The sequence below is a fragment of the Limanda limanda genome, chromosome 8 (assembly GCF_963576545.1).
Source record: "Limanda limanda chromosome 8, fLimLim1.1, whole genome shotgun sequence".
NCBI classification, from domain to species: domain Eukaryota; kingdom Metazoa; phylum Chordata; class Actinopteri; order Pleuronectiformes; family Pleuronectidae; genus Limanda; species Limanda limanda.
Window position 1 is genome coordinate 4,009,197 of NC_083643.1, and position 23,462 is coordinate 4,032,658.

At 42.6% G+C, this 23,462-nt stretch overlaps 1 protein-coding gene across 3 annotated transcripts; it reads left to right on the plus strand.

Moving 5' to 3' along the window:
- Nucleotides 1–783: 783 nt before the first annotated feature.
- edc4 (enhancer of mRNA decapping 4) lies at nucleotides 784–22,013 on the plus strand. Of its 3 annotated transcripts, none has more exons than XM_061076318.1 (30): nucleotides 784–978; nucleotides 2,332–2,494; nucleotides 2,584–2,695; nucleotides 2,854–2,953; nucleotides 3,070–3,256; nucleotides 3,487–3,634; nucleotides 3,909–4,013; nucleotides 4,261–4,373; nucleotides 4,447–4,545; nucleotides 4,665–4,760; nucleotides 4,849–4,948; nucleotides 5,363–5,543; nucleotides 5,855–5,921; nucleotides 6,027–6,118; nucleotides 6,442–6,626; nucleotides 7,211–7,290; nucleotides 7,900–8,029; nucleotides 8,124–8,416; nucleotides 8,497–8,727; nucleotides 9,088–9,186; nucleotides 9,386–9,529; nucleotides 9,914–9,950; nucleotides 10,241–10,388; nucleotides 10,665–10,820; nucleotides 13,399–13,514; nucleotides 14,380–14,545; nucleotides 15,772–15,958; nucleotides 16,684–16,903; nucleotides 18,513–18,676; nucleotides 21,567–22,013. In XM_061076318.1, the coding sequence occupies exons 1-30, from the start codon at nucleotides 885–887 to the stop codon at nucleotides 21,748–21,750; spliced, it is 4,197 nt and encodes a 1,398-aa protein (XP_060932301.1). In that variant the 5' UTR covers nucleotides 784–884; the 3' UTR covers nucleotides 21,751–22,013. The 3 variants fall into 3 exon arrangements, with proteins under 3 accessions (XP_060932301.1, XP_060932303.1, XP_060932302.1); XM_061076320.1 differs by having other exon boundaries at nucleotides 7,978–8,029; XM_061076319.1 differs by having other exon boundaries at nucleotides 4,462–4,545.
- Nucleotides 22,014–23,462: the final 1,449 nt, after the last annotated feature.

Here is a 23,462-nt window from a genome sequence, read left to right on the forward strand (position 1 = left end):
AAACACACCTCTTGGTATGGTGCAATGCAGCTCCACAGCACCACAATGTGAAACCCTTAAAATTGTCACACAATTATTGAACACATCTTTTAACAGTTTCAACAAAAAAATTAAGATGAACTCATATTTAATTGGACACTAGTGTTGCATCATAAACGACCAAATAAAAAAAGAATAACAGGTCAATAATCCTGCATTTTGTATTTCTGAACTTATTTGTGTAATTGTCATTGTCACAATGACATTATGTTGTACTTCTTCTCTTCTTTTCGAATATGTAGATTAAACAATTAAGCTTTTAAATGTTCCACTTGTTTGTTTGATATCTAATATCATACATAGCATGTTTGAAAATAATAATATCACCACTTTTATTCAATACCGGTTTGTTATTGCAATGTTGTGAGCTTTAAATAATGGGACCTCAGTGGTTTGATCTGACATGTTTTACAAGATATTTAGAGACGAATTAAACAAAACTTATTGTTATAAGTTATGAAGCTGCTGATGGATTTACCAAGTGGTGAATAATAAAAACAATCATTTTTATTTCACTGGATCTTTTTGGACATCCAAGGGCATATACTAAATAACACATAAATAATTAATATATAACAATTAAGTGGTTGAATCTGATTGAATAATAAAAGCACAATTTAAATATCTAAAAATCAGTGATAGTATTCACTGTAATGTTCAATTTGATCGGAACCTGGGGTAGGAACCAACGAGCTGCCTCCTCGACAAGTCGGAGCCTGCGCCGCGGACATGTCGGAAGTTTAGACGGTTGCTCTGGGTGAACGAAGTGAACACTGACAGTCTCGCATCAAACCAGAAACTATTGTCTCCCCCTAACTCGGCCCAGTCCCCCCCTTCCCTCACCCATGGCGTCCGGCTCGGACATAGACATCGAGGGGGCGACCCAGCACCTGCGGGACATCCTGAAGCTCGACCGGCCCAGCAGCAGCGGCAGCGCCGGTGAGTCGGAACCGGGATTTCAAAGCGGCGGCTCTAGGCCGCAGGTGGCTAGCGTTAGCTCGTTAGCATGCTAGCTAGCTAGCTAGCTAAGTGAGTTGGGTTAGCCCGCGCCGCTTTCCAGAATTGGCGGATTAGCTCCAGTACAAACTAAATATTCCCATTAGCACCATTAAACATGTCACGACTGGTATATTCACTTTAATTAGTTTGTATTTGGAGGAAAACCGGAAAGCTAACGACGTCCGGGGGGAAAAGTGTCCAGCGGTTCATCTTTTCCAAATGCTAGCTAAGCTGCGAGCTAGCTCCCGTCCCAGTCTATTCTCGGGTTAATTAAAGCTCAAACCTTGATGGAGCTGATAAAAGGTTGAATAGATAATTTAACGTGTTTTCCTCAGCAGCTGCTCACTAGAGGAGCCGGGGCTGTAAATCCAACTACACGTTTATTTCGCTTTTAGCCAATATAACCCTTTGATGCTACCGACACTAGCTCGGGGCTCGGGAAACTGCGCACGAAGCTCGGTCGTGTCCTGGGGTCGTGCGGGTTCACTCGCTTCAGCTCCAGGTTTTCATTCCTCTAACAAAGTGCGCAGAGGTTTTCTAAAGTCACATGATGGTTGGGGTGTTGCTCAGAAGACTGTGTGTGTCATGGGCCTGTGGAGAGAGAGAGGGGACATGTGTCATTAACTCTGTGTGGGGACTGGATATGACCTGGAACTGCACCTACATTGTTTACCATGTTCTCAACCTCAAACAAGCAGTATTAACACTGTTTTCCTGCTCTGACACAATCCTATTTTCATAACTGTATGAAAGATGATTGAATTAATGTCTGCAAAGAAGTAGTATAGTGTGACATCTTTCATACACAGACATTTTTAATGTAACAGCAACACATATCTTTGTTTAGTACACAAACACTGTTGTAGTTTCAGTTTCGTTGTAAGGGCAGGGACACATATTTGTATGACCTGTATTTCCCAGGAAAACATAACCTAACAGAATGGGACCTAACAAGAAAGACAAAGCTGAAAAAGCCAGAATGCAAACATATTTTTAAGACGCCAAATTGGGTTTTAAGTATATATCATATTTCTGTCACTCTTTCTTATACAAGTTGCATGATTGCATATGTGGTGTCAAATTTATACAGTTAAAAAAGCTTCCACATTCAACCTCCCCCATTCCTGTTTACTGTCCTGTCCTTAAAGGAGACATTCCTAAAAATATCTTTAACAAAAAGAAATATACCTTCACAGCATGTAGGCCCAGCATTTTCTTGCTGTTTTTGTGTATATAAATATGCTTTCTACATTGTATCCCAACATAACCTGTTCGCTCCATTTCTTTCCTCAGATGCACAATCCAGTGGTGCTCAGAGGAAGCCTTCTTTTAATGGAGAGCTGAATGGGTTACTGGGGGCAGCCGGCCTTCTGGGAAGCGCTGACAGGTCCATCATGTCAGACTCCACCGCCCCCATCTCCACAGACCTCTGCAGCACCCAGCAGAGTCAGATAATGTGAGTGAGGTCCTAATTCTATCACTTAACCATGATAGCAGAGTAATTTTTCTAAGATCTCAAATTAAATCCATTTGGGGTGTTTTCAGCTGCCTCTCGGGTGACGATGGCTCCACCTGCATCTCCATCACGTCCAGCAATGTGGAGATTGTGGCAAGTCAAGACTCCAGCATCAACAGCAAGGCGCGAGGCAGCAACAAGGTAAACACAGCAATCATCAGCTGCAACACGGACGTCCTTGGAAGTCTATACATCAGAATAAAGTCAAGCTTTGTCTCGGAATTTTATATTTCTCAAAACCTGCATCCATGATGACTCAATAAGTAGGAAGACATGTGACCGTTTTGTTTTCTGTTCAGGTGAAAATTCAACCGGTTGCCAAGTACGACTGGGAACACAAGTATTATTATGGCAGACTGATAGCTGTGTCCAACTCCTTCCTCGCTTATGCCATCAGAGGTGAGAGTCCTTTCCCTCCATTAGTCTTGCAGTTTTCTTTGTCTGTATTGAGTGCTGTGATACCCCAGGACCCTTGGTTTATGTGCTGTCTTAAAAACAAACATTTCTTCCTTCAGGAGCCAACAACCATGCAATGATTCGTGTCCTGAGTCTGTCTTCTGCTGAGCGTTCCCTGCTGAAGGGATTCACAGGGGCCGTCACAGATCTGGCCTTTGCCCACCTCGACTCCTCTCTGTTGGGTTGTGTAGATGAGGCGGGCAACCTAATGGTCTGGCAACTCACCTGCACTGGAAACAAGATTCTGTATCCTGACATGTGGAAAAGGATGTGTGCGAGAATCTGTGTGTGTGGATTTCACAGCCTGTATTTGTTCCTTTAATATTTCAGTGTCTCCTAATCATTTAAACACCAGCCTACGCAACTTGTGATTTTACACAAACCTCAGATTTCACCCACTTTTGTCACAGTAGGGATAGTAGATCCTCCAAGTACTGGTTTTCTTGCCCATTTTCCTTAGCTAATGTTCCCTACAGAGATGAGATAGTGATTCATATAAGACGGCCAGATGACACTCCCCTGAACTCCCACAGACGCCTCATCTGGTGTCCGTTCATTCAGGATGACAGCGAGGAGAATCAGGACGACGCCAGCCAGACCCTGGCCCTTCTACACGAAGACAGGGTAACAGAAAAATTCCTTATTAAAACAGATTTATTAGAACAGAATAAAAAGGAGGAAGTTATCTATGCATATGTAGTAATATTGACCTATTACCACATTTGCATTCCATTTACAGCTAATGGTAAATAGAGGAGAATGAATCCTTGATTGTAGATAAAGAATGTTCAGTTCCACACCATCATTTCTACGAAGAAGAGAGAACACTGAAGTCTGCCTATCACTTTGTGTCAGAAGCATTGCATCCCTGTTAATTCATTTTTCTGCCCCCTTCTAGGCTGAGGTGTGGGACCTGGAAGTCTTGAGAGCAAACCACAGCAGTTGGCCTGTCGATGCCAAGGTCGTAAAGGAAGGCCTCATCACAGTGAAGGGACATACTCAGGTAGGCATCGTTTTGAAACCCTCAGTACAGTAAACTTTCATGATCTTCCATTGAATATATACAACTTTACAGTAAAGGTCACATTTGAGTGGACATGTTCATTGCTAAGGTTAGGATGTTAGACATTGGCATAAACTAAAGCCAAAGTAAGGACAATAAGTACAAACTGCTTTATTTACTATTTGGGATGTTACATAGATTCCTTACCATACTTACACTGTATATTTATTTATGTCTGTCCCTGCAGCGAGTCAGTGAAGGGGCTTTGTCTCCAGACGGAACCGTGTTAGCCACAGCCAGCCATGATGGATACATCAAGTTCTGGCAGATATACATAGAAGGACGACAGGACAAGCCGAGGTAAATACAAAGTTTCATTGAATGTGTGTGATTACTGGTCTCTCCCCATCTTCTCATTCACTGTTTCACTTAGCTCTCCGTTTTCCAGATGTCTGCATGAATTGCAACCTCACGGAGGACGTCCCCTCTCCTGCCTTCTTTTCTGTGACAACCACAAGAGACAGGACCCAGAGTAAGTAAAACACAGATGCAAACAACACAGCCTTCAGGGAAATTGTGATATACAGAACATGTTTAGTTCTTGTATTTTCTCTTTCTCCTTCATCACCTCTGGTTCTCTCTTCTTTTCAGGGTTCCTTTCTGGCGTTTCCTCATAACGGGAGCTGATCAGAACCAGGAGTTGAAGCTGTGGTGCACTGTTTCCTGGACCTGTTTACAGACGATCAGGTTAATCATTTGGTTTATCACTACAGATATAACCTGTTATCGTATGGTAGAGCACTACTTATTCCAATGCTTTTGTTTCCTCTCTTAGGTTCTCTCCAGATCCGTTCAACTCCTCAGCTCTGCCAAGTTTGAAGGCCAGTCTTGACCTCGCTGCTGAGTATCTCATCCTCACTGACGTACAGAGGAAGGTCAGCACAATGTTTTAATTATATTTTATTGAAAACTTCACTAATAAGACTTTAAATAAATAATAAAAGTACTTTAACATTAGTCTTTGATTGAAATTAAGCAATTTCAGGTGATTTTTCTATCAATCATTGTCACTCCATCGATTTTGCAGCATGAATCTGAACATGAGCTTCGCCCTTGTGGGTTTAAATCCTTCTTTTGGAAATAGTCTCACTTAATTAAACACCAATTGAATTAGTTCAAGCTTGCCGTATACCTAATCCCAGACTCATTTAGGTTTTTATATTGAAGAAAGGGCCATTCTTGCAAGAACAAGGTATATCAGTCCATGAAACCTTTTCATTTCTACCTACCTACCTTCCCTTCCCACCCCGAGCCTGACTTCATACTTTGTTGGTGTTGTTCTCTCCCAGGTTTTGTATGTGATGGAGCTGCGGCAGGACATGGAGAAAGGGAAGGCCACTTTCACAGCTGTGTCAGAGTTCCTGCTGACTCACCCTGTGCTCAGCTTCGGAGTCCGGGACGTCGCCCACAGCCGACTGCAGCACACTGAGGTCCTCCCTGCAGAGGATGAGAGTGAGAGCATGACTACAGGTACACACACACAGGCTGACAGCTTTGGGAGTGTGGGTGGTTGGTGGTGCTGTCAACAACATCAACTCTTTTTTGGGTGTTTCTGAGTGACATGCGACTGTATGGAGTTGAACAAAGTATATTTTTATTTACTTATGTACCTAAAATTAGCAACATCAGTCTTGGAGAGTCAGGAGGGATATTTTCTCTCTGAAAGGAGAGCCCACTGCAGAATTTAAAACAGTTGTTTTCCTCTTGCAATCATTATATATGTAGCAGCATTGATCTAATTAACACAACATTACCATTCATGTGCGTTTATTTCCTTTCAGAGGGCATTCAAGGACCCACAGAATCCAAGTCCGGAATTCAGATTAAACTCTACTGTGTTCACACCAAGTAAGTCCCCAACTAACGATGTGATGTCAGGCACATGACAGGTCCACCATCGAAGGGTCTGGAACGAGAGGCTAAATCCCTAAATGTGTTTGCTTGTGTTTTCAGGACTCTGCAGGATGTCCAGATCTGGTTTCAACCCAACGCGCGTTCCAATTCTGCACTGTTCCTGCCTCATTCTGATTCTCAGGATGGATTTGGTGAGTCCAACACTCTTTGAAGGACAAAACCCAATCCATGATCTGTGTCATCTAGCTCCTCACATTCTGGGATAGTTATATGATAGATATTGATCCTTAATCAATACTTCTTTTAAGTAATTACAAAACTAACCTAGTAAGTTAAGTTTGATTATCATTAACCTATTCCTACACAACCAAAGTATTGATCAATTGAGAAGAAAATGAATAACAATTTTGTGAAATGCAAAGATACGCAGTGATTATGTTGATTCCTTCACAAGTAAGACATTTGTGAAACATTACCACATAACTTAATGACTCTTTACATTTTGTGCTTCCAGCTGCTTTTTCGGACCATCTCCTTGACCAGAGTTCTGACAAAGAGTCAGGAGGTGGATCCCAGAACGACCTGCTGAAGATCCCATCTCTTCCCGCTCCCGCTGACTTCCTGTCTAACTCTGTCTCTGGCAGTGGGCCGATGCCCAAGCTGATGACTCCTGATGCCTTCATGACACCGAGCACTTCGGTACGAACACTCGGAGGCCGTCTTTATTATCAGCCTCTATCTCTCAATTAATGGAAGGGAATATGGGTTCATGTTTGAGTTTCACTACAGCATTCAGTTTTCAAAAAGGTCAAAAACATGTTCTTTGCTTCAAACATATCTTTAGTGGTTGCCTAGCAACATTTCTACCAAAAAATATCACCTTTTCCATTTTTGCTTGAGTGCTTCTGCCAGCACTTAACAGAGGTGGACACAAAACCATGTTAACACCATTCTATACAAACTGAAAACTCTTTTGTTCAGGTGTCATCCAAGTGAAGAAATTCATGAAATAAGAGACAGTTCTGTCTGAATTTTCTTCAAAAAATTGGCAGAATCATATAACTGGCATCTGAATTTACTTTTGATTTTGTTGTTGCCACCGGCTTCAGCTTTGTTCAGTTTGGAAAGTCATGCTATTTCCTGCACGATATTAACTGACTAACCTGGCAAAGTAAAGCAAAAAACAAGGATGTATGGTATAAATGTGCTTTAAACCCCTGAGAAGGGATTTTCTTAACCCTTCATCTTTCCTGCCAGTAATTCTCATTTTGGTCACGTTGCAGGTACCAGCATCACCAGCCAGCAGCGCCAGCAGTCTGACCATCGTCACGGGTACCAGCAGCAACTCTGACTCAACTAACAGGTTGGTTTCTCTATGCAGTTTAGTTGCAATACGGGTTAAAACAAGTTATGTATGCATCTGAAATGTTTTAATGTGAAATATTTGGGTTGTACAGGTTGCTATAAAGTATCTTTCCAAACATTCAACATTTCATCAGTACTGAATAACATAACAATATGGATTTTGGGTGTTTGAATGTTAACTATTGATCATAGCTACATATTTTACTTACAGACATACATTAAGCCATTTTCAGACATGGCCTCCAGGTAAAATCTGGAGAATTGGCTACAGAGTTTACCCATAGTCTGCGTTTCACACATGTAAAACACAGCGGAAGGTTTTCTGCACAAACTTGTTCATAACAGCATCAAACCCTGCAGCAGACAGAGGCAGGAAGTGATGTATTAACACATTATACTATGAGGTCAGGTGCGGAGCATCTCATTTTGTTATTTATGTTCACACATGCAAATTCCTCTGTAGAAAATGTAGAGGATCTGCATGGTCACGTGCATGTCTGAAAGCAGCTTTAGATTAACAAACCCACATCATTTGTTTGTGGTTGATTCTGGTCATACACATTAACATGTGTGGTTGAGGACAGTGTATCTGTGTTACCATGTGCAGAGCTCTTGACGATCACAGTCACAGTCCTAATAGAGCTGAGAGCAGCAGCAGTAGTCTCACACTCTCTGCCTCCACCAGCAGCCCCAGAGCTGCTTCTGCTGTACTGCTGCCAGGACTGGAGAACCTACAGGTAGGCCCGACACACTTTCCTTCTTTTAAAACACTCCCAATACTCTTACAGCATGATGTCTTATTTTCTATACATGCTTTCCCTCCATATCCAGGCTTTGGCGTCTCCTAGTGGTCTTCTTTCACTCGACAACTCCCAGATCATGGACTCGCCAATCCTGCAAACACTGGCCTCTCCGACCAGGGCCCGCTCCCCAGATGTCATCTCCTCGGCCTCCACGGCCATGTCCCAGGACATGCCGGAGATCGCATCCCAGACGCTGCAGCTTCAGCGTGGACTCATGTCCAGCTTGGAGCCTTTACCACTTTCTGCTCTTCAGACCGACAGCATGGCGTCTGCTGCCTCTGCTCTGCACCTGCTCACCTCTCCACGCACAGCCAACAGCAGGTATGCCGAGGACCAGCAATGATACTGTAACTATTACTGGTTTCTTAAATTAACCGAACAAGGGCATTTTTCTGTCTCAGTCTTTTAGCCCTGGAACTTGGAGGTGCAGATGGGCCAGTAAGTGGCGCTCTAGAGTCCGAGCCTAGACTCAGCCACACTCCCTCTTTGCTGGAGAATGCCTTATCGCAGGAGAACCCGGGGGTAGGAGGAGGCTCCTCAGATGGAAACGTTATCCACACACCTTGGCCAGCTGCACCCGACATCACCAGAGAAACCAGGAACAGTCTCAGGGACAACGGCCTGGGAGACTGGTGAGAAATTCCCCACTCACATGTAGAGGCAGGCGTTACACAAATGTGAACATACACAACTACATCAAACATCTCTTAGAAATTCTAAAAACCTATTTTGCTAACTTCTACAGATGCTTTAAGAAAGTAAAACTTTGATGGTGTCTGTTTTTGACTTCTCAAATAATTACGAATAATGGAAAGTGATCACAGATTGCCCAAACCACTAGAAAGTTGTATGAGGCTTTAAAATGTGAAGGATGAGACGACAGTAGGAACGGTTTGGTCTCTCTCAGCTCATATCTGTGTTGAAACTGTGAAACAAGTATGAAAAAAACATTTATTAAGCTGGGTTTGTGTTGTATCTCTGCTGTGTTGTAGTACAAGGGAAGAGTCAAAGGTGCACATAAACTCCCCGTACCATCGCCGCTCGTATCACCTCTCGCAGAACGACAGTCAGGACATCGGTGCAGATCAGAGGTAACGCAAATAAACACACCTTCTCCCTGTTAATTCAAATAAGCAGACTCATCTCTTATCATCCACACAGAAGAAGAATTACACTGATCTGTGTCCTTTATTCACAGTGTAATTTTGTTTTTTAATGACCTTTTCCAAGCTGATTGAACGCACATGATATCTTGACAGTTCTGTTGTTGTCTTGTGTGTCTGTTCCCAGCGACCCTGATGATGAGGTGACCAGCCTGGCGTCGTCTTCAGGAAACTGTGGCTCTCGCTCCTCTCACAGGATCGCTGTGAAGGACTGGAAGACGTCACCACGAGGTTCACCAAAACTCAAGAGGAAGATCAAGAAGGATGACGGGTATTTTCATATTAGCCGCAGGCTAAAGACACTTCTCTTCCGACTACACCTTGGTTAAGAAGATGATGTCTAATAACCATCGTCAACTCTGGTGTTTATAAAAACAAAAGAAGTCTACATATATATTCCTCTTACATGTAGCCAATGTAGTTTGGCTTTTTATTAAAGACTGGTACTGTTACATGGTTCTTGCTGTTCTGGGTTTGTACCCTCATGGTTGAATGCACTTCTTAAAAGCGTCACTATAAGAATTATGATTTCTTTGCGCATTAGGAGATTTTCAAAATATCAGTTATTTACAGAACTATATATATATATATATATATTATTCCAAAATGTTGACTGTCTTTCACATAATGATGTTTCTTCTTTCCTTTCTCCTAGTGAAATGGCTCAGTCCAGGCAAATGGACTCCGCTCAGGTAAGATGATCACCAAATATTGTCTTTATTGATTTTTCAAACATTTTATTTGATGTTCACTTTAAAGTTCTTTTGAAAAAAAATGTAACCTAACTTAATTAAACTAGAAATGTACTTTTGGCAACTATTTGAGAATATCAAGTGCTTTTTCTAATCTTTTCGTTAATAATTCTCCACTTAATTCAGTGTTAAAACCAAAAAAATATTGTTAAATGCAGGTGTAACTCCTACATTTAAGCAGCACTTTACATGGCCTCCTTTTTTAAGTCATTGTCTCCATCTGCTTACAGATGAATGTGGAAGTTCAGGAGGAGTTGTTGATGCTCCTGCGCAGCCAGCAGAGGGAGCTGACTGAGCTGCGCGGACAGATCGAAACCATGCAGAGCTCCATCATGGCCCAGGTGGATCATGTCCTGTCCAACCACCAGGAGCAAGAACGTATCCTCTACCACAAGTTTTCAAAAGTTTTTGTTTTCATGTTTTCACCCCTCACCTTTTGCAGTTCCAAATTCAGTTTCACAACCCTGTATATATTCAGCCCCACAAACCACGCCTCATGAAACAAACAACAGAGTGGCAGCTAGCAAACAGTTTACATCCTTGAACAGCAACAACACAAATGCATAACAAACAAGGACATCTTATAAACAGTGACGGACAGTAAAAAACCTCTTACAGCTTGTTATTTTGAGCCTTGACCGCTCCCGACCTCAGAGCGCCGACTGGAACGAGTCCTGGCAGAGAGTCAGAATCACCAGCAGCAGCTTCAGGATCAGCTCAGCCAGCATCTCGGCCACACCCTCAGCTCCGCGCTCACCACCAGGTTGGACAAAGTGCTACGAGATGAAATAAAGAAAACCGTCCCACAAAGTAAGAAAAGCACACAAACGTTTCACAAACTTTTATGTGTTCTGACAGTTGATAGGAGTCAAACACACAGAGAGGTGTTATGTATTCCTCGGCACTCGGGGGGGGTAATGAAAACGCGGCCTGTGTTGAATGCAAGTGTCACTAATCTACATTCAATTCCAGCTCACTGGCATTAGCCTCCAGAGACTGGTACTTGATCTGTTTATCAGAAATAGCATTATACATGCACACGTCTAAACTGCTCGATCTCAATGATTAACATCTTTCTACGGCTTCCATCCAGAAAAACAAAATCAGGGGAGATGGAGGTGTTGTAGAACAAGTCGTGAGATATGACAACGTCCTGGTATTACAAGGAAATGTTTGTACGTGATTACACAGCAGCAGCCTTTAAATCACCAACACAGCCATGTTCTCCTGTGTGTTTATTACAATACAGCCAATTACAATGTGTGCAAGCGTAGGATTTGATCAGAGTCAGAAGGTGGATACACGACGTGGATGGTAAATTCAAAAGGAAGCATAAAATAAGATTGAGTTTAGTAAACAACACCTTCGGACTTTTCACAGTAAAACAATGTCGTTGCATTTCTATTAGAGCGTTATAGATAAATGTACCTAAGAAAAAATTGGCAATGAATCCTACGATTTGATGAGCTCTTATGACAAAAAAACTGCATTTGAGGCTGGATATTTAAAATCGTTTACCAAAAATGTGATTATATATAACTGTAACTACAACAGAAAACCCATACAGCCAAATATATAGAACTTAAGTAAAAAAAAAACAATTAGTCAAACTGAATGAACTTCTTTTCTGCATCGTTTAATCTATCAAATAAAGCATATCAGCTAATAAAAAAATAAACGCTGATACTGATATATTTATGAAACGCTCATATCGGCCGATATAATCATCAAACCGATAAAAAGACCAGGCTCTTATTTCTATTCATGGATTGAGACACTTTATGGAAAAAATGTTCCTGCCTCCTTGATCCAATCCTTCCTTCAACCTTCTAATCTGAAGAACAAATGCTTATAAAGACACTCCTTGTTATTTATGAGCTGCTCGATTTATATCAATATCGAAGGGAGCTGTTCTGTTATGACGGCAGACCTCTCTCTCCATTGTGGGAGTCAGAGCTCGACTCTGCTGACACCACAGGGAGTTTGTCAGAAGTCAAACGTACCAGGTGATGGTGGTATTGCACCATTTCATTGTTTGCCAGTAACAAATGAAGATTTCATCAGACTGCTCCTCTGTCATCTCTCAGTTCTGGTTCAGTAGACGGAACTATCCTTGTCACTTCTTTATCTCTTCTCGCTGACCACTGAATAATGTCCAACATAACAAATACAACTTCAACTGTTTAAAAATATATTACAGCTCCTAATGTTCCAAACTGCAGAGTCGTGTGGCACTAATTTTGAAAAATTAGCAATTGATTTATCTCTCTCTAACCGTTTCTATAGTCATTAATTAAAAAAAAAAACAGTGTATCCGACCATTCAGCACAGCTGTGGCCATTTACCTGTATGTACTTCGATGTCCTGACTGTTTTATAAAGGAGAAACGAGGCGCTGCTGATCTGTCAGGTAGAAGAACAAAAGTTACATCCCAGAAGCTGAATAATGCAGACAGTCATGGAAAATAACTAAGACGCTCTGTCTTCAGGTGAAATAATATTATTAATTCATAATTGTGTCTTGGATCACAGGCAGAGAATCACCCCAACAACCAGAGTCTTGACTTTGGCTCTTCACCAGTTCCTGACCATGAAATAATGATAATCTCTGCTGGGCTGTCTCTCCTTCTCTTCACCAGGTGCTGAGATGCACAGTAGTTGTACCAGAACAGAAAAGAGAGAAGGGAAAGACGAGATTTAGCTGTTTTCATGCTGTTCAGATGTTAAACTGTGGACAAAGGTGTAATGATGAAGTGGACGCAAATAGTTTTCAAACGAACCCAATGTATAGAAACGCACTTGTGTTGCTCTAGACACCGTCTGACTTTGTGCTTTGCTGTGGCTAAGTGAAGGTAGCAGATGAAATGCTGAATCTGTTAAGGACATTAACAAAGAAACAGTATTTAATGGAGATCAGTCACGACACGGCTAATTACTTTTTCACTTAATAAGGTCAGAATGTTGATTCCAGTCTGCAAATCAGGTCACTGCATCCTTGATTTGAATCAGCAGTGAATATTGAAAGTTTTGCTTTTCATAGTAAAATTAACCGGGTGTATTTTGTTTCCTTTCTTTTATCGTCTCTGCAAAGTAAAGTTTTGCAGCAGAAGAAGTAGACAAATGCAGACCCGACAGAACATCAATAAGTCAATAATGCTTGAGATCATCCCAGGCTTAAGTTAAATTAAATATAACAAAGCCAGCTACGGTTTGTTGGACTGACACTATATTTAGGCCGTCTTTGGAGAGATGTTCTCTTACTTCACCTCTCCTGCCCTGTATTTCCAGGATGAGATGTCTTCCTCCTCCTCCTCTTCCTCCTCTGATCACAGGCCTAATCACAGGAGAGTTCCTGCTAATCTGTTTTGTTAATTCTTTGCCCTCTGCAGCGATTTCAAAGAGCCTGGAGCCTGTGACAGGTCAGCTGAACAACACAATTGCTGCCAAGCTGACCGCTGTGGAGGTCACCCTGAAGGACAACGTCAGCAAGGTGGTCAAATCCAAGGTAGGAAACCGGCTTACTTCACCACCTGTCTCTTTATACACCTCTGCATCGGGCAACAGCCAGTAGCCAGAGGCATAATGTCTAGGAGGTTGTCTTCATGTAAACATGATATCTCACACCGTAAGAGATTTCTTTCAAATTTGGTGCAAACATTCACTTGGATTCAAAGATGAACTGATGTTCAAACTGGTCAAGATTCAAGGTCACTGCGACCCCTTCAAAATCCTGTTTTATTCCTCGTAATTTTCCGGAGGGGCTGTGTCTAAGAACACGAAGGTCGGAGTGAGACTTCGGACTTTCTCCGCTAGCCCAGAGTAAAAACTCTGAGCCGATATGAGAACACGGCAGGGGATCCACTGGAGGAGCGAATGGGGGCTGTTGATGATTGTTTTTACACATGGCAAATGCAAAACCGAAAAAAAAAAACCCAGAATAAATATAAATATCTCAGGATGAAAAAGCAAGGTAAGACAGCTTTTGGTGATAAGAGCCGACGCTGGTGTTGATGTGCTGTTAACAGAAACACTCGACAAGTGATGTCCTGCCTGCTGCGCCCCCCCCCTCACCCGAACACACTGTGATTTCTGTGCAGTTGTGAATGCATGTCAGCAGAGAATCTTCCACTGTGAAATGAAAACTCCGGGGAAAGTCCCGACCTAATTGGATAGGCAGTCTCTGGAGTTCGTTAGAAAAGGGCTTGAGACTCACTGTTAAACTTTAACACACGATGTCTCAAGTCTGCCTTAACGTTGCAGCTGTCAGATGTTATTGTGACTGCAGTGGACACCAACAGGGCGTTAACTCTAGTTCATTGTAGAGTAAGCCACTTAAACACAAAAATCTGTTTCTGCTTCCTGTTTCCCAGAACACGACGGATGCGATTGGTCGAGCCGCAGCTGAGGCGATGCAGGGTCCAATCCAGGCCGCGTACAAAGACGCCTTCCAGGGCATCGTGCTGCCCGTGTTCGAGAGAGGCTGCCAGTCCATGTTCCAGCAAATCAACGACAGCTTCAAACAAGGAACACAAGACTGTAAGTGAACCTCATCAGGCAGCAACATCTGTGTGTTTTCAACAGCTAAGAAACATTGGTAAAGATTTAAAATATATGACCCACATGACCGACTGCAACTCTAGGCCAAATAAGGTGATTCCTCTTCAATCCTCTTTGTTATGTGTTCAAACTGCCCCTGGAAGCTTCTGCTGTGTCTCACGATGACATGTTTCCTTATGACGGAGAAACAGTTTGTTGATGGAGGTTGTTTCCCCGACGCAGCTCTGAAATCATAGTCTGTTTATCGTGAAGTCTAATTAAATAACCGTCTCTTTCAAAACGCTCAGGGACGGCTTTTGTAACGTCGTCTTTTCAGAGTCATGGCTCTGATGTTTTGATAAGCAGTCAGTTTTTTATTTTTTTTCTCAGACTGTGTTTGTGCCCACCTCTCCAAGACGGTGTTTTCTTTTTAAATCTTACAGAAGCGGTCATAGTGTGTGTATAGAGCGGAGTCTGCGGTAAACAGAAAGTCTGCAGTACCTCTCTGAGTCTGTGAGCTTGTTCCAATTTATATTTAATCCATGATCAAATTTAGAGTTCAGTGTTTTGTGCGTAAATATTGATTGTAACTAACATCAGCTCTCTACCACATAACTTCTGCACACACCTCCAGCTGCTCTTTATACCCTCATTGTGTCCCAGTTGTGGGAATTGTGGAAAAAAAGGTTTAGTTGATCAACAAAGCAGTGCATTGGTAGAGTGGTGGTGACCATGCACTGATTACTAACTGCTGTTCGACAACAGAGTCATGAATTAATGATGTGATGCAGCTTCAGATAAGTAATGACTCAAAAACCAAATTCCAAACTTTCTGGCGGCCAAAGAGGAAACAGAGAAATAGTTCATCATTTTTAAATCTCATTTCAGCTTCATATTTATCTAAACCTCTTTCCTACCGTCAGCATAAAGTAGATTATAACACTATGAGCCTTTTTTTTTTATAGTTCGCTTGTAATTTTATCAAGATCTCCAGAAAGTTTGGTGAAAAATTGACCAAATACATGAAGTTTTTTGCAGTAGAGACTCATCAATCAGCTGATTTGTCTTCTGATCTGCAGCGTTGGTTGTTAATGTTCAGTGCGTTTGGCATTTCTGCTGACCTTTCTCATTTGATTATCATTATACACAATGGACCTTTTGACTGCATTTATACTGCTTGTTTGGACGGAACAAATTATTAATATTATTAATATTTTACTTTGTAGACATCACACAGCTGGAGAGTCACATGAAGAACCGAAAGCAGAGAGAGCAGGAGGCCCGAGACCCCATGGTGGGCCAGCTCCAGCAGATGATTGACAGCTTCCAAAACTCCAGTGATCAACTGGCCAATAACATCACAGCCAACGTCCGAGGCGAAGTCCAGCACCAGATCCAGATGATGGTGGGAAAGTATGTATCCAGATATAAAGATCTAATGGTCTCATTTGAAATCTAGATGGTAGAGACCCAGCTGTTCCCTTGTGACTCCACATTTAATTTCACTGTATTCACATTTCCCACACTCATAGCTATCAGTTCCCTAAATTTGCTAGATTTAAAAAACAATGTAGGCCTTAAAAACTTAATTTTAAAAAAACTACCAACAAGGTCAAATCAGGATGTATCTCCGTACAACCTGCTTGGTCGTGGGAAAGACTGTGGAGACCTTCTGTCTCGATGATGTTCCTTCATATCTGTCAAACTTCACATCAGGTTTTTACTGATTAACATTCTACTCTGATGGTTTCAATATCAGATCTGCACATCAGCAGGTGCCTATGGCAGCAGTCCTGGCCTTATTCACTGCCTATTGAGCAGGTGTGTAATGGATTGCAGAGTAGAAACAAGCAAAGCTTAATCCTGGAGCTCATGTAAGAACATAAACTCGATCCAGTCTCTTGTTCCCTCTGCAATTAACTCCGTGGCCTCTGGAGCTTGTATACGTGTCGTGGGTGGAGCACAGAGCGAGTAGTTGGCCAAATAAAACTTAAATAATATTGAAAAGGAATCGAAAATGCCCCGATTGAGCTGCGGCAGATCTTTACTCCGAGATCCAACATTGTAACTGAAGTCAAACGGAGCATAACCTTCTCTCTGTGCTCTCTTCTTGTTCCTACTTTCTATTCCTCCCCCAGTCTGCAGGAGTCTATTCTCAGTCACGTCCAGCGGATTGTTAAAGGGGAGGTGGGCATGGCCATGAAGGAGCAGCAGGCCGTGGTCACCTCCAGCATCATGCAGGCCATGAGGTCGGCTGCCGGCACGCCCGTCCCCACAGCTCACCTCGACTACCAGACCCAGCAGGCCAACATCCTGTCGCTCCTCCAGCAGGGCCAGCTCAACCAGGCTTTCCAGCAGGTAACACACATGCACACACACACACACACCAGGGTTCGTACGGTCATGGAAAACCTGGAAAAGTCATGGAATTTTAAAATGTGTTTTTCCAGGCCTGGAAAAGTCATGGAAAAAAATAATCTCCCAAAAGTTTTGGAAAAGTCATGGAAATTTGTTCTATTCTTATTTTCATGTCGTTCGTTTTAGGGATGGGCATAACTACTCGACTATTGATTAATTGATCATTAAGAATTTCATTGATGACATTTTTTCATCGATAAACTATTGCATGTTCGCTATGTGGCAGGAGGTCGGAATATCCGAGTTGCCCTGAACGCAGCACAGCGAGGCTGTTAGCAGCTGGAGGAAGCAGCCCGGAGCTAAGCCTCCGCGGCTCGGCTTCATGTCCGCACACGGACCCTCAGTCCACGCGGAGGGTAACCCGGACAGACCCGGGTCTGGGTGAGGGGTTCCGGGAGTGAGGGCGTTACAACGACCGGACTGAGAGGTCGAGAGCCGTCAGATCGAGCTAGCTCTCAGCGGCTAGCTGCTCTCTCTCGGGGCTCAAGATTACAGCAGCGCTTATTTACAAGTGTAACATTGAACGGATCCCGTTTAACTGCCACAAGAGTTGTTCATCTTGTAATAAAGATCTCAATGAGGAAACACGCTGTTTTTTCTATTTTCACTGCATTTTAATATAGGCTATAAATAGTGAATTTTAATATAAAAATATGAATGATTAATCGAAAAATCGATCGTTGATTCTTCCGACGATCGATTAAGACAATTTAATCGAATGCCCATCCCTAGTTCATTTACGCTGAGTTTTAAATAATTAATATATATTTTTAAAGAAATATGCTCAAGATATAAGCAGGCATACTTGGGTTTGTGTAAACACACACACACACACACACACACACACACACACACACACACACACACACACACAAATGCTCAACCAGGTTTAGCATTGCCCACGTTGCAGCTACTGCAGCTGAAAAGTTTTTTGGTACACATGCACCTATACACACACTGGGTCCACCAGGACTACAGGACCCACAAAGCCTAATATATTGCTACTGCTTCACACAGTCCCCTATGCCGGCCCCACTCGTCCTGTAGCTCTGCTGCATTCATGGTGTGAACAAAGGTTTATGTTACGAGCTGATGTCGACGGAATATATATAATAAAATAGTTTTATTATAGGGAAGCTGTAGGTCCTTAAAAAGTCTTAAAATGTCTTAAATTCAACTTTACAGACAGAATATATTATTGTATAAATCATTGAATTGTCAGTATGGATAAGTCTTTATATTTTACTGTGAACATTTCTCTTCTCTGCCAGATTAGAGAAGAATTATTAGTTCCAGGATTCTCTGCATAGTTAGTCTGTTTCTGGAAAAGTTTATTCATTAAACTAATGCTGCTAGTTTATGAACATAGGATAAATACAAGGTCTTGAGAGTGACGAGTACTCGTGGTGGATTCAACCAGTTCTTGGAAGCACTAATCAAGCAAACTTGTTTATAGCGGTAGACTCTTTGTTACAGATGTTTCTCTATCGTAAAGCTGATTTTATTACTGCGTTTATTCGTTATTAAATAAAGTATCTTCTGTCTCCAGGCTCTGTCAGCCACAGATCTGAACCTGGTGCTGTACGTGTGTGAGACCATCGACTCCCAGCAGGTGTTCGGTCAGCACCCCTGCCCCCTGAGCCAGCCCGTGCTGCTGTCGCTCATCCAGCAGCTCTCCTCCAACCTCTCCACCCGCTCCGAGCTCAAAATCAGGTGAGGACACCACGGTTATTTTAGTATGTATATAATGTGATTTTTCAGTATATAACATCATCATACCTAACTTAAAGATTAAATCGCTGGACTAAGAGCTCAGAGTAACTGTGTGGTTTTTAGTTTGTAACTTAATCTGGAAGGCGGCAATTTATTTTATCTTTGAGGCACAAACGTCTGTGATACCATAAAATAAATGAATCCAGTGGGGCTGAGTCGTATTGCTGCAATTATTTGTTGTCACTGATGTTACACAGTGTTCAAGCACAGACCGAATACATATCTTGGCCACCAGCCACACTGTTTAATTTTTTATAGGCATAAAACCTGTAACACTCGGGCCACACTGGTTGCCAGGTTGTCTCTGCGGTTCTGCTGCAGAGATGCTACTACCAGCGCCATGTTTATACACAGGGTTTGCCTTGAAAATGGCTTTAAATGCGTGAGTGTGTGTGAGAAAAAGAACGAGGGCCACAGGGCCAATCACAAAGTTAAAGTTCTTTTTTCTTATTATGAGCAATGGACCACCACAGTCTTAAGTATATTAATTAATGGAAAGTTCCACACTCCTCTTGGACTGCAGCAGACGAGTGAGGCTGCCCACAGCAAACTGTTAAGTTAACGAGAAACCTCCACCAGGTCCCTACAGTCTCCTCACATTTCAATCATGCTGCACCAAATTATACTCATAGATATGAGTCCCATAGTTATGACTGATTTTCTTTTTCTTTTAATGCAGATCTCTATTATTTGTTGAGAAAAAACCCTTCTGATCTGTCCCTTAATCTAAAACCACTCCAAGAGTTAGTGTAATAGAAACATAACCTCTGTAACACATGAATCTTGACTACACAGTGTCTCAAATTCAAAATAACACAAATATTGATCTTTCTTACGTCTGTACTTTTCAGTTTCCCGGCAGGAAATCACAGCCTCATTTTGAAGTATTGTTTCCCACTTTAGTTTGATGTAAGACCTGTTCTTGAAAATGCAGCAGGCATAACTTGCAATTTTGGAAAAAGTCACCGGTTTTAATCCAAAACCTGCGAAGTGTAAAAGTTATCGTCTCCACAACACGTCTGGAGTTTCAGCTCATTTTCTCTCAAAGCATCGGAGGCAAACTCGTTATGAATTACATTACACACCTGTTCTCCCACACAGGCCCCGTCCTTCTTGCCCTTTGATCGATAATAAAGTCGCTCTTTGCCTAAACTTTTGCTCCCCATCTCATCTCCATCGCACGTCCATTACTCCTCGTCTCCCGAGTGCTAACCGGTGCTAAACCGCTGACCCCATCACCCGGCTCCGCCTGCAGCTCGGCTCCACGGCTGCCTGGGGAGCCCAAATGATCCCGTGAATAGCTTTGCAGGTTTTGATGCTCGCTATTGTTCTGCTCTTTCCGTGTCCTTGTGTCTTTCATCCCGTCGTTCGATCCCGCACTGCTGCTTTTTTCTCTGCTCTTTTAACGGTGTGCGGTTTTCCTTTTACTAATGAATGGACGTGACTCCAGAGTGTGTTGGCAGCGTGTGTTGATGGTGATACTAGGATACAAGCGGTGTTTCTGAGAAGGAGATGAATGGTGGAACGTGTAAAGAAGCTGTTTTCTCACATGGGGTGACGCAGGAGGCTGAAGACTGTCTGCAGCAACTGACTCTGACTTCTGAGTTCCCACATGCAGATCATTTTAAGATATGCCAAATTCAGTGTTTGTCTGAAAGCAGCCTGAGGGAAGGAGAGCAGCACAGAACTGGAGAAGAGTTTCTTCAGCATCTTAAATTCAATAATCAGAATTTTAGACCTTTTATAAAGGCTTAAATATTTCCTACAAGGTCTTAAATACATTGAAGTAGGTCTTCATTATGTTATTGTACATGTTACTGTGTCACTGTGTGTTGTAGTTCTTTCTCCACGACACAAATATTAGCCTGTTGTAATAAAACTATAAACATCTCGGTCAGAATCGATCTCCGTTCACTCGGCTTATTCTCTACTTCACCTTATATTCAATTATTGGGAAGTGTGAGTAATTCTGGGATGTTCCTTTATCTGTCGAACTTGACCTAGATCTTAAGTTTCGTTCATAATGGCCTTAACCAGTCTTAGATTTAACTCTAAACCCTGTGGAGCACAGTCTGGAGTCTTCCCACCGAATGTTTGACTGGATTAATGAAGAGTTAAACTTGTTGTAGCCTGAGCGAGAGAACAGGACACAGGTGAGGACGAGAGAAACTCAATTTCTGCTCTGATAGTTGAGGTGAGACGCTCGTGTTCACACAGCGGGCCGGTCGCCAGGAAGGAGATCAAGGACGACATTTAATTCAATCTGTGAAAGGCCACCGGGACAGAATCAGAACGATCTGTGTTCCCTGCAGCTGCTTCAAGGGTCAAAACACCGAGTCTGCCCACGTTCCCTGGTTCTGCTTTTATACCTGAGAGAGAGAGAGAGAAGTTTCATGTGGTTCACGTCAAACCTATTTCATTTCATTTTCTCCCTCGTAGAACAAAACTGACTCCAACCTGTTGTGCTAAGTTCATTTTGTCATCAGGCTTTTTTCCTGCCTTGTGACTTAAAGCAACAGCAATTGTTTTTACATTAAAATAGAAGCTTCATTGAAATGAGTTTGATGTTTGAGTGACTGAGAATGTTCCTCTTTTTATTCTCACTCTTCACCCTGAACCTCTGTTCTGTGTAACTCTGGGGAGTGGGTTCGATCTATTGTGAGAAGAACTGACTCAGAGTCACAGCTTCAACTGTCACATCAGCTCCAGCAAGTTACTTAAAACCAGAGGTTATTGTCGGGCTTTTGTCAACGGGTTCTGAAATCTGCGTGGTTAGAAGTCGGTCTTTTCCTCTTGAGTCTAACGTCTCTCTCCCTGTGTCCCTGTGCAGTTACCTGGAGGACGCGGTGATGAATCTGGACCACGGCGACCCGCTGACCAGAGACCACATGTCCTCCGTGTTGGCCCAGGTCCGACCCAAACTCTTTGCCTTCCTGCAGCAGGACCCCCACAGCCTGCTCAGCAAGCGGGCGCGGCGCCTGATGATGATGCTGCAGGGTCTCGTCAACCACTAGTTCTCCTCCTGGAGTCCGGTGCTGAGGAGACAGATCACGAGTCCAGTTTTGTTAAAAGAGTCCAGGACGACTTCAGCCTCTTCGTCGGAGCCTGAGGACGAAACTCGTTGGAGACGAAGACGAGGGCTTGAAAACTTTTCACTTGGTTAAAGAAGAAGAAGAAGGTTCCCTCCAGTTCCTCCACACATCCTGTGTTCCTCCTCCTCTCACTGCACCAGGGACGTGTCATGTTAGGAAATGGACTGGTTTTTGTTATGCTTCCTCCCCCCCCCCCCCTTCGCCATACCTTCAATGCAAAGCAACAACATTCTGGACAGAGAGATTGTTGTTGTCTGTTAAAGAGACTCTCTAAGTTCACTCTAGGTTCTTCCACACCTCCGTTACTGCTGCTCCTCCTCTTCCTCCCGATCGAAAAGCAAACGACTGCCTCACAGACGGCAGCACAGCCCTGATAATTATGATCACCCCCCCGACCCAACCCGACGCATAGAACCAGACCGTTCATGTTGCATCATCCAAATGTGCAAAAGACTCAAAGAATGTGCAGCTGAGCGAAACGCTGCGGTTTCCTTTTTGCTCCGCTCTGTTCCTCCGACCCGGCAGCCACACATTGAGTTTCTGGACGTGATGCTGACGCTGCCTCTGAGCAACAGAAACAACACAAGTGCACAGAAATGTCTCCGTGTTTCTCGTCCATCGGAGCAAACACGAGGCTCGGACGCATCTTTTCTTTCTTTCTCTGGAGCAGCGTCCTCTTCCTCCTCTTCTCTCGGAGCTGCAGTGGAATTCAGTTGCTCCTCAGTTCTCTTTAACAACCCAGCGACTCCCAGCAACCAGAAGAATCAAACATCCAAAGCCAAGTTATGCTGCTGGGATCTTTTTCCTTTCAGTTATTTCTTATTAGGTTGAAGATAAAAATACAAAAAAAAACCTCAACAGGCCAAATCTGCCTCAGCGAGGATCAGCGCGTGGAATTGTTTCACTGAAAGTTAATAAGATTTGTTTTGTGTTTGGAGAATTCAGGATGAAACGCATATCTCATTATACCTTTTTTTTTCATCTCACCTTGTTTTCACAAATCTTATCGATGAAAGTTTCTGAAGGAAACAAATCCGGCTAAAGGAGAAACAACTATAAAATAAAAAAACACATTTGTGAAATCTTATAAATATTTCAGAAAGCCCTTCAGGCTGGAACAAATCCCCCTTTAAATTCTGAATGGTTTGGCGCCTGTTGAGAAGTTGGCAGTTTATCCACGTGTGCAGCTCCGACTGCTTTTCTCCTGTCAGTCCCCTTTTTTTATATATATATATAACAGTTAGTATTTGTAAGACTTGTATACTTGCTTTAAAATTTGTCAAACTAGTTATTAAACATTATAAAAAATGTTTCCTAAACTTTAATGGTTACTGCTGATGATTGTTTTTGTTTTTTTTGTTTGTTTTTTTTAAAATCAGGAAATTCAAAAGTCATGTTTGTCAAACTCAAGGTGCAGTTACTCCTCACAGACTCTAGGAGGCAGCACTTATTTGGATTGCAGATGTTCACCCCGCTTGTTTTTTGGAAGTTCAGAAATTCGTTCCTGCTCTTTGTCCGTTGAGCCGAACGTCGTTCCGCTCGAGTTCCGGTTGTGAAAGCACTGATTCTTCATCTTGTTTTAAAGTGTGTGTGTGTGTGATCGTTTGTGTGCAGCTCAGTTACACACGTTGTTT

Excerpts from the sequence above, each read along its gene's own strand:
- edc4 (XM_061076318.1), top strand. The coding sequence starts at position 885 with ATGGCGTCCGGCTCGGACATAGACATCGAGGGGGCGACCCAGCACCTG. Across the intron at positions 8,728-9,087 it reads GACAACGGCCTGGGAGACTG|TACAAGGGAAGAGTCAAAGG; the intron begins GTGAGAAATTCC and ends GCTGTGTTGTAG. Across the intron at positions 9,530-9,913 it reads AAGATCAAGAAGGATGACGG|TGAAATGGCTCAGTCCAGGC; the intron begins GTATTTTCATAT and ends CCTTTCTCCTAG.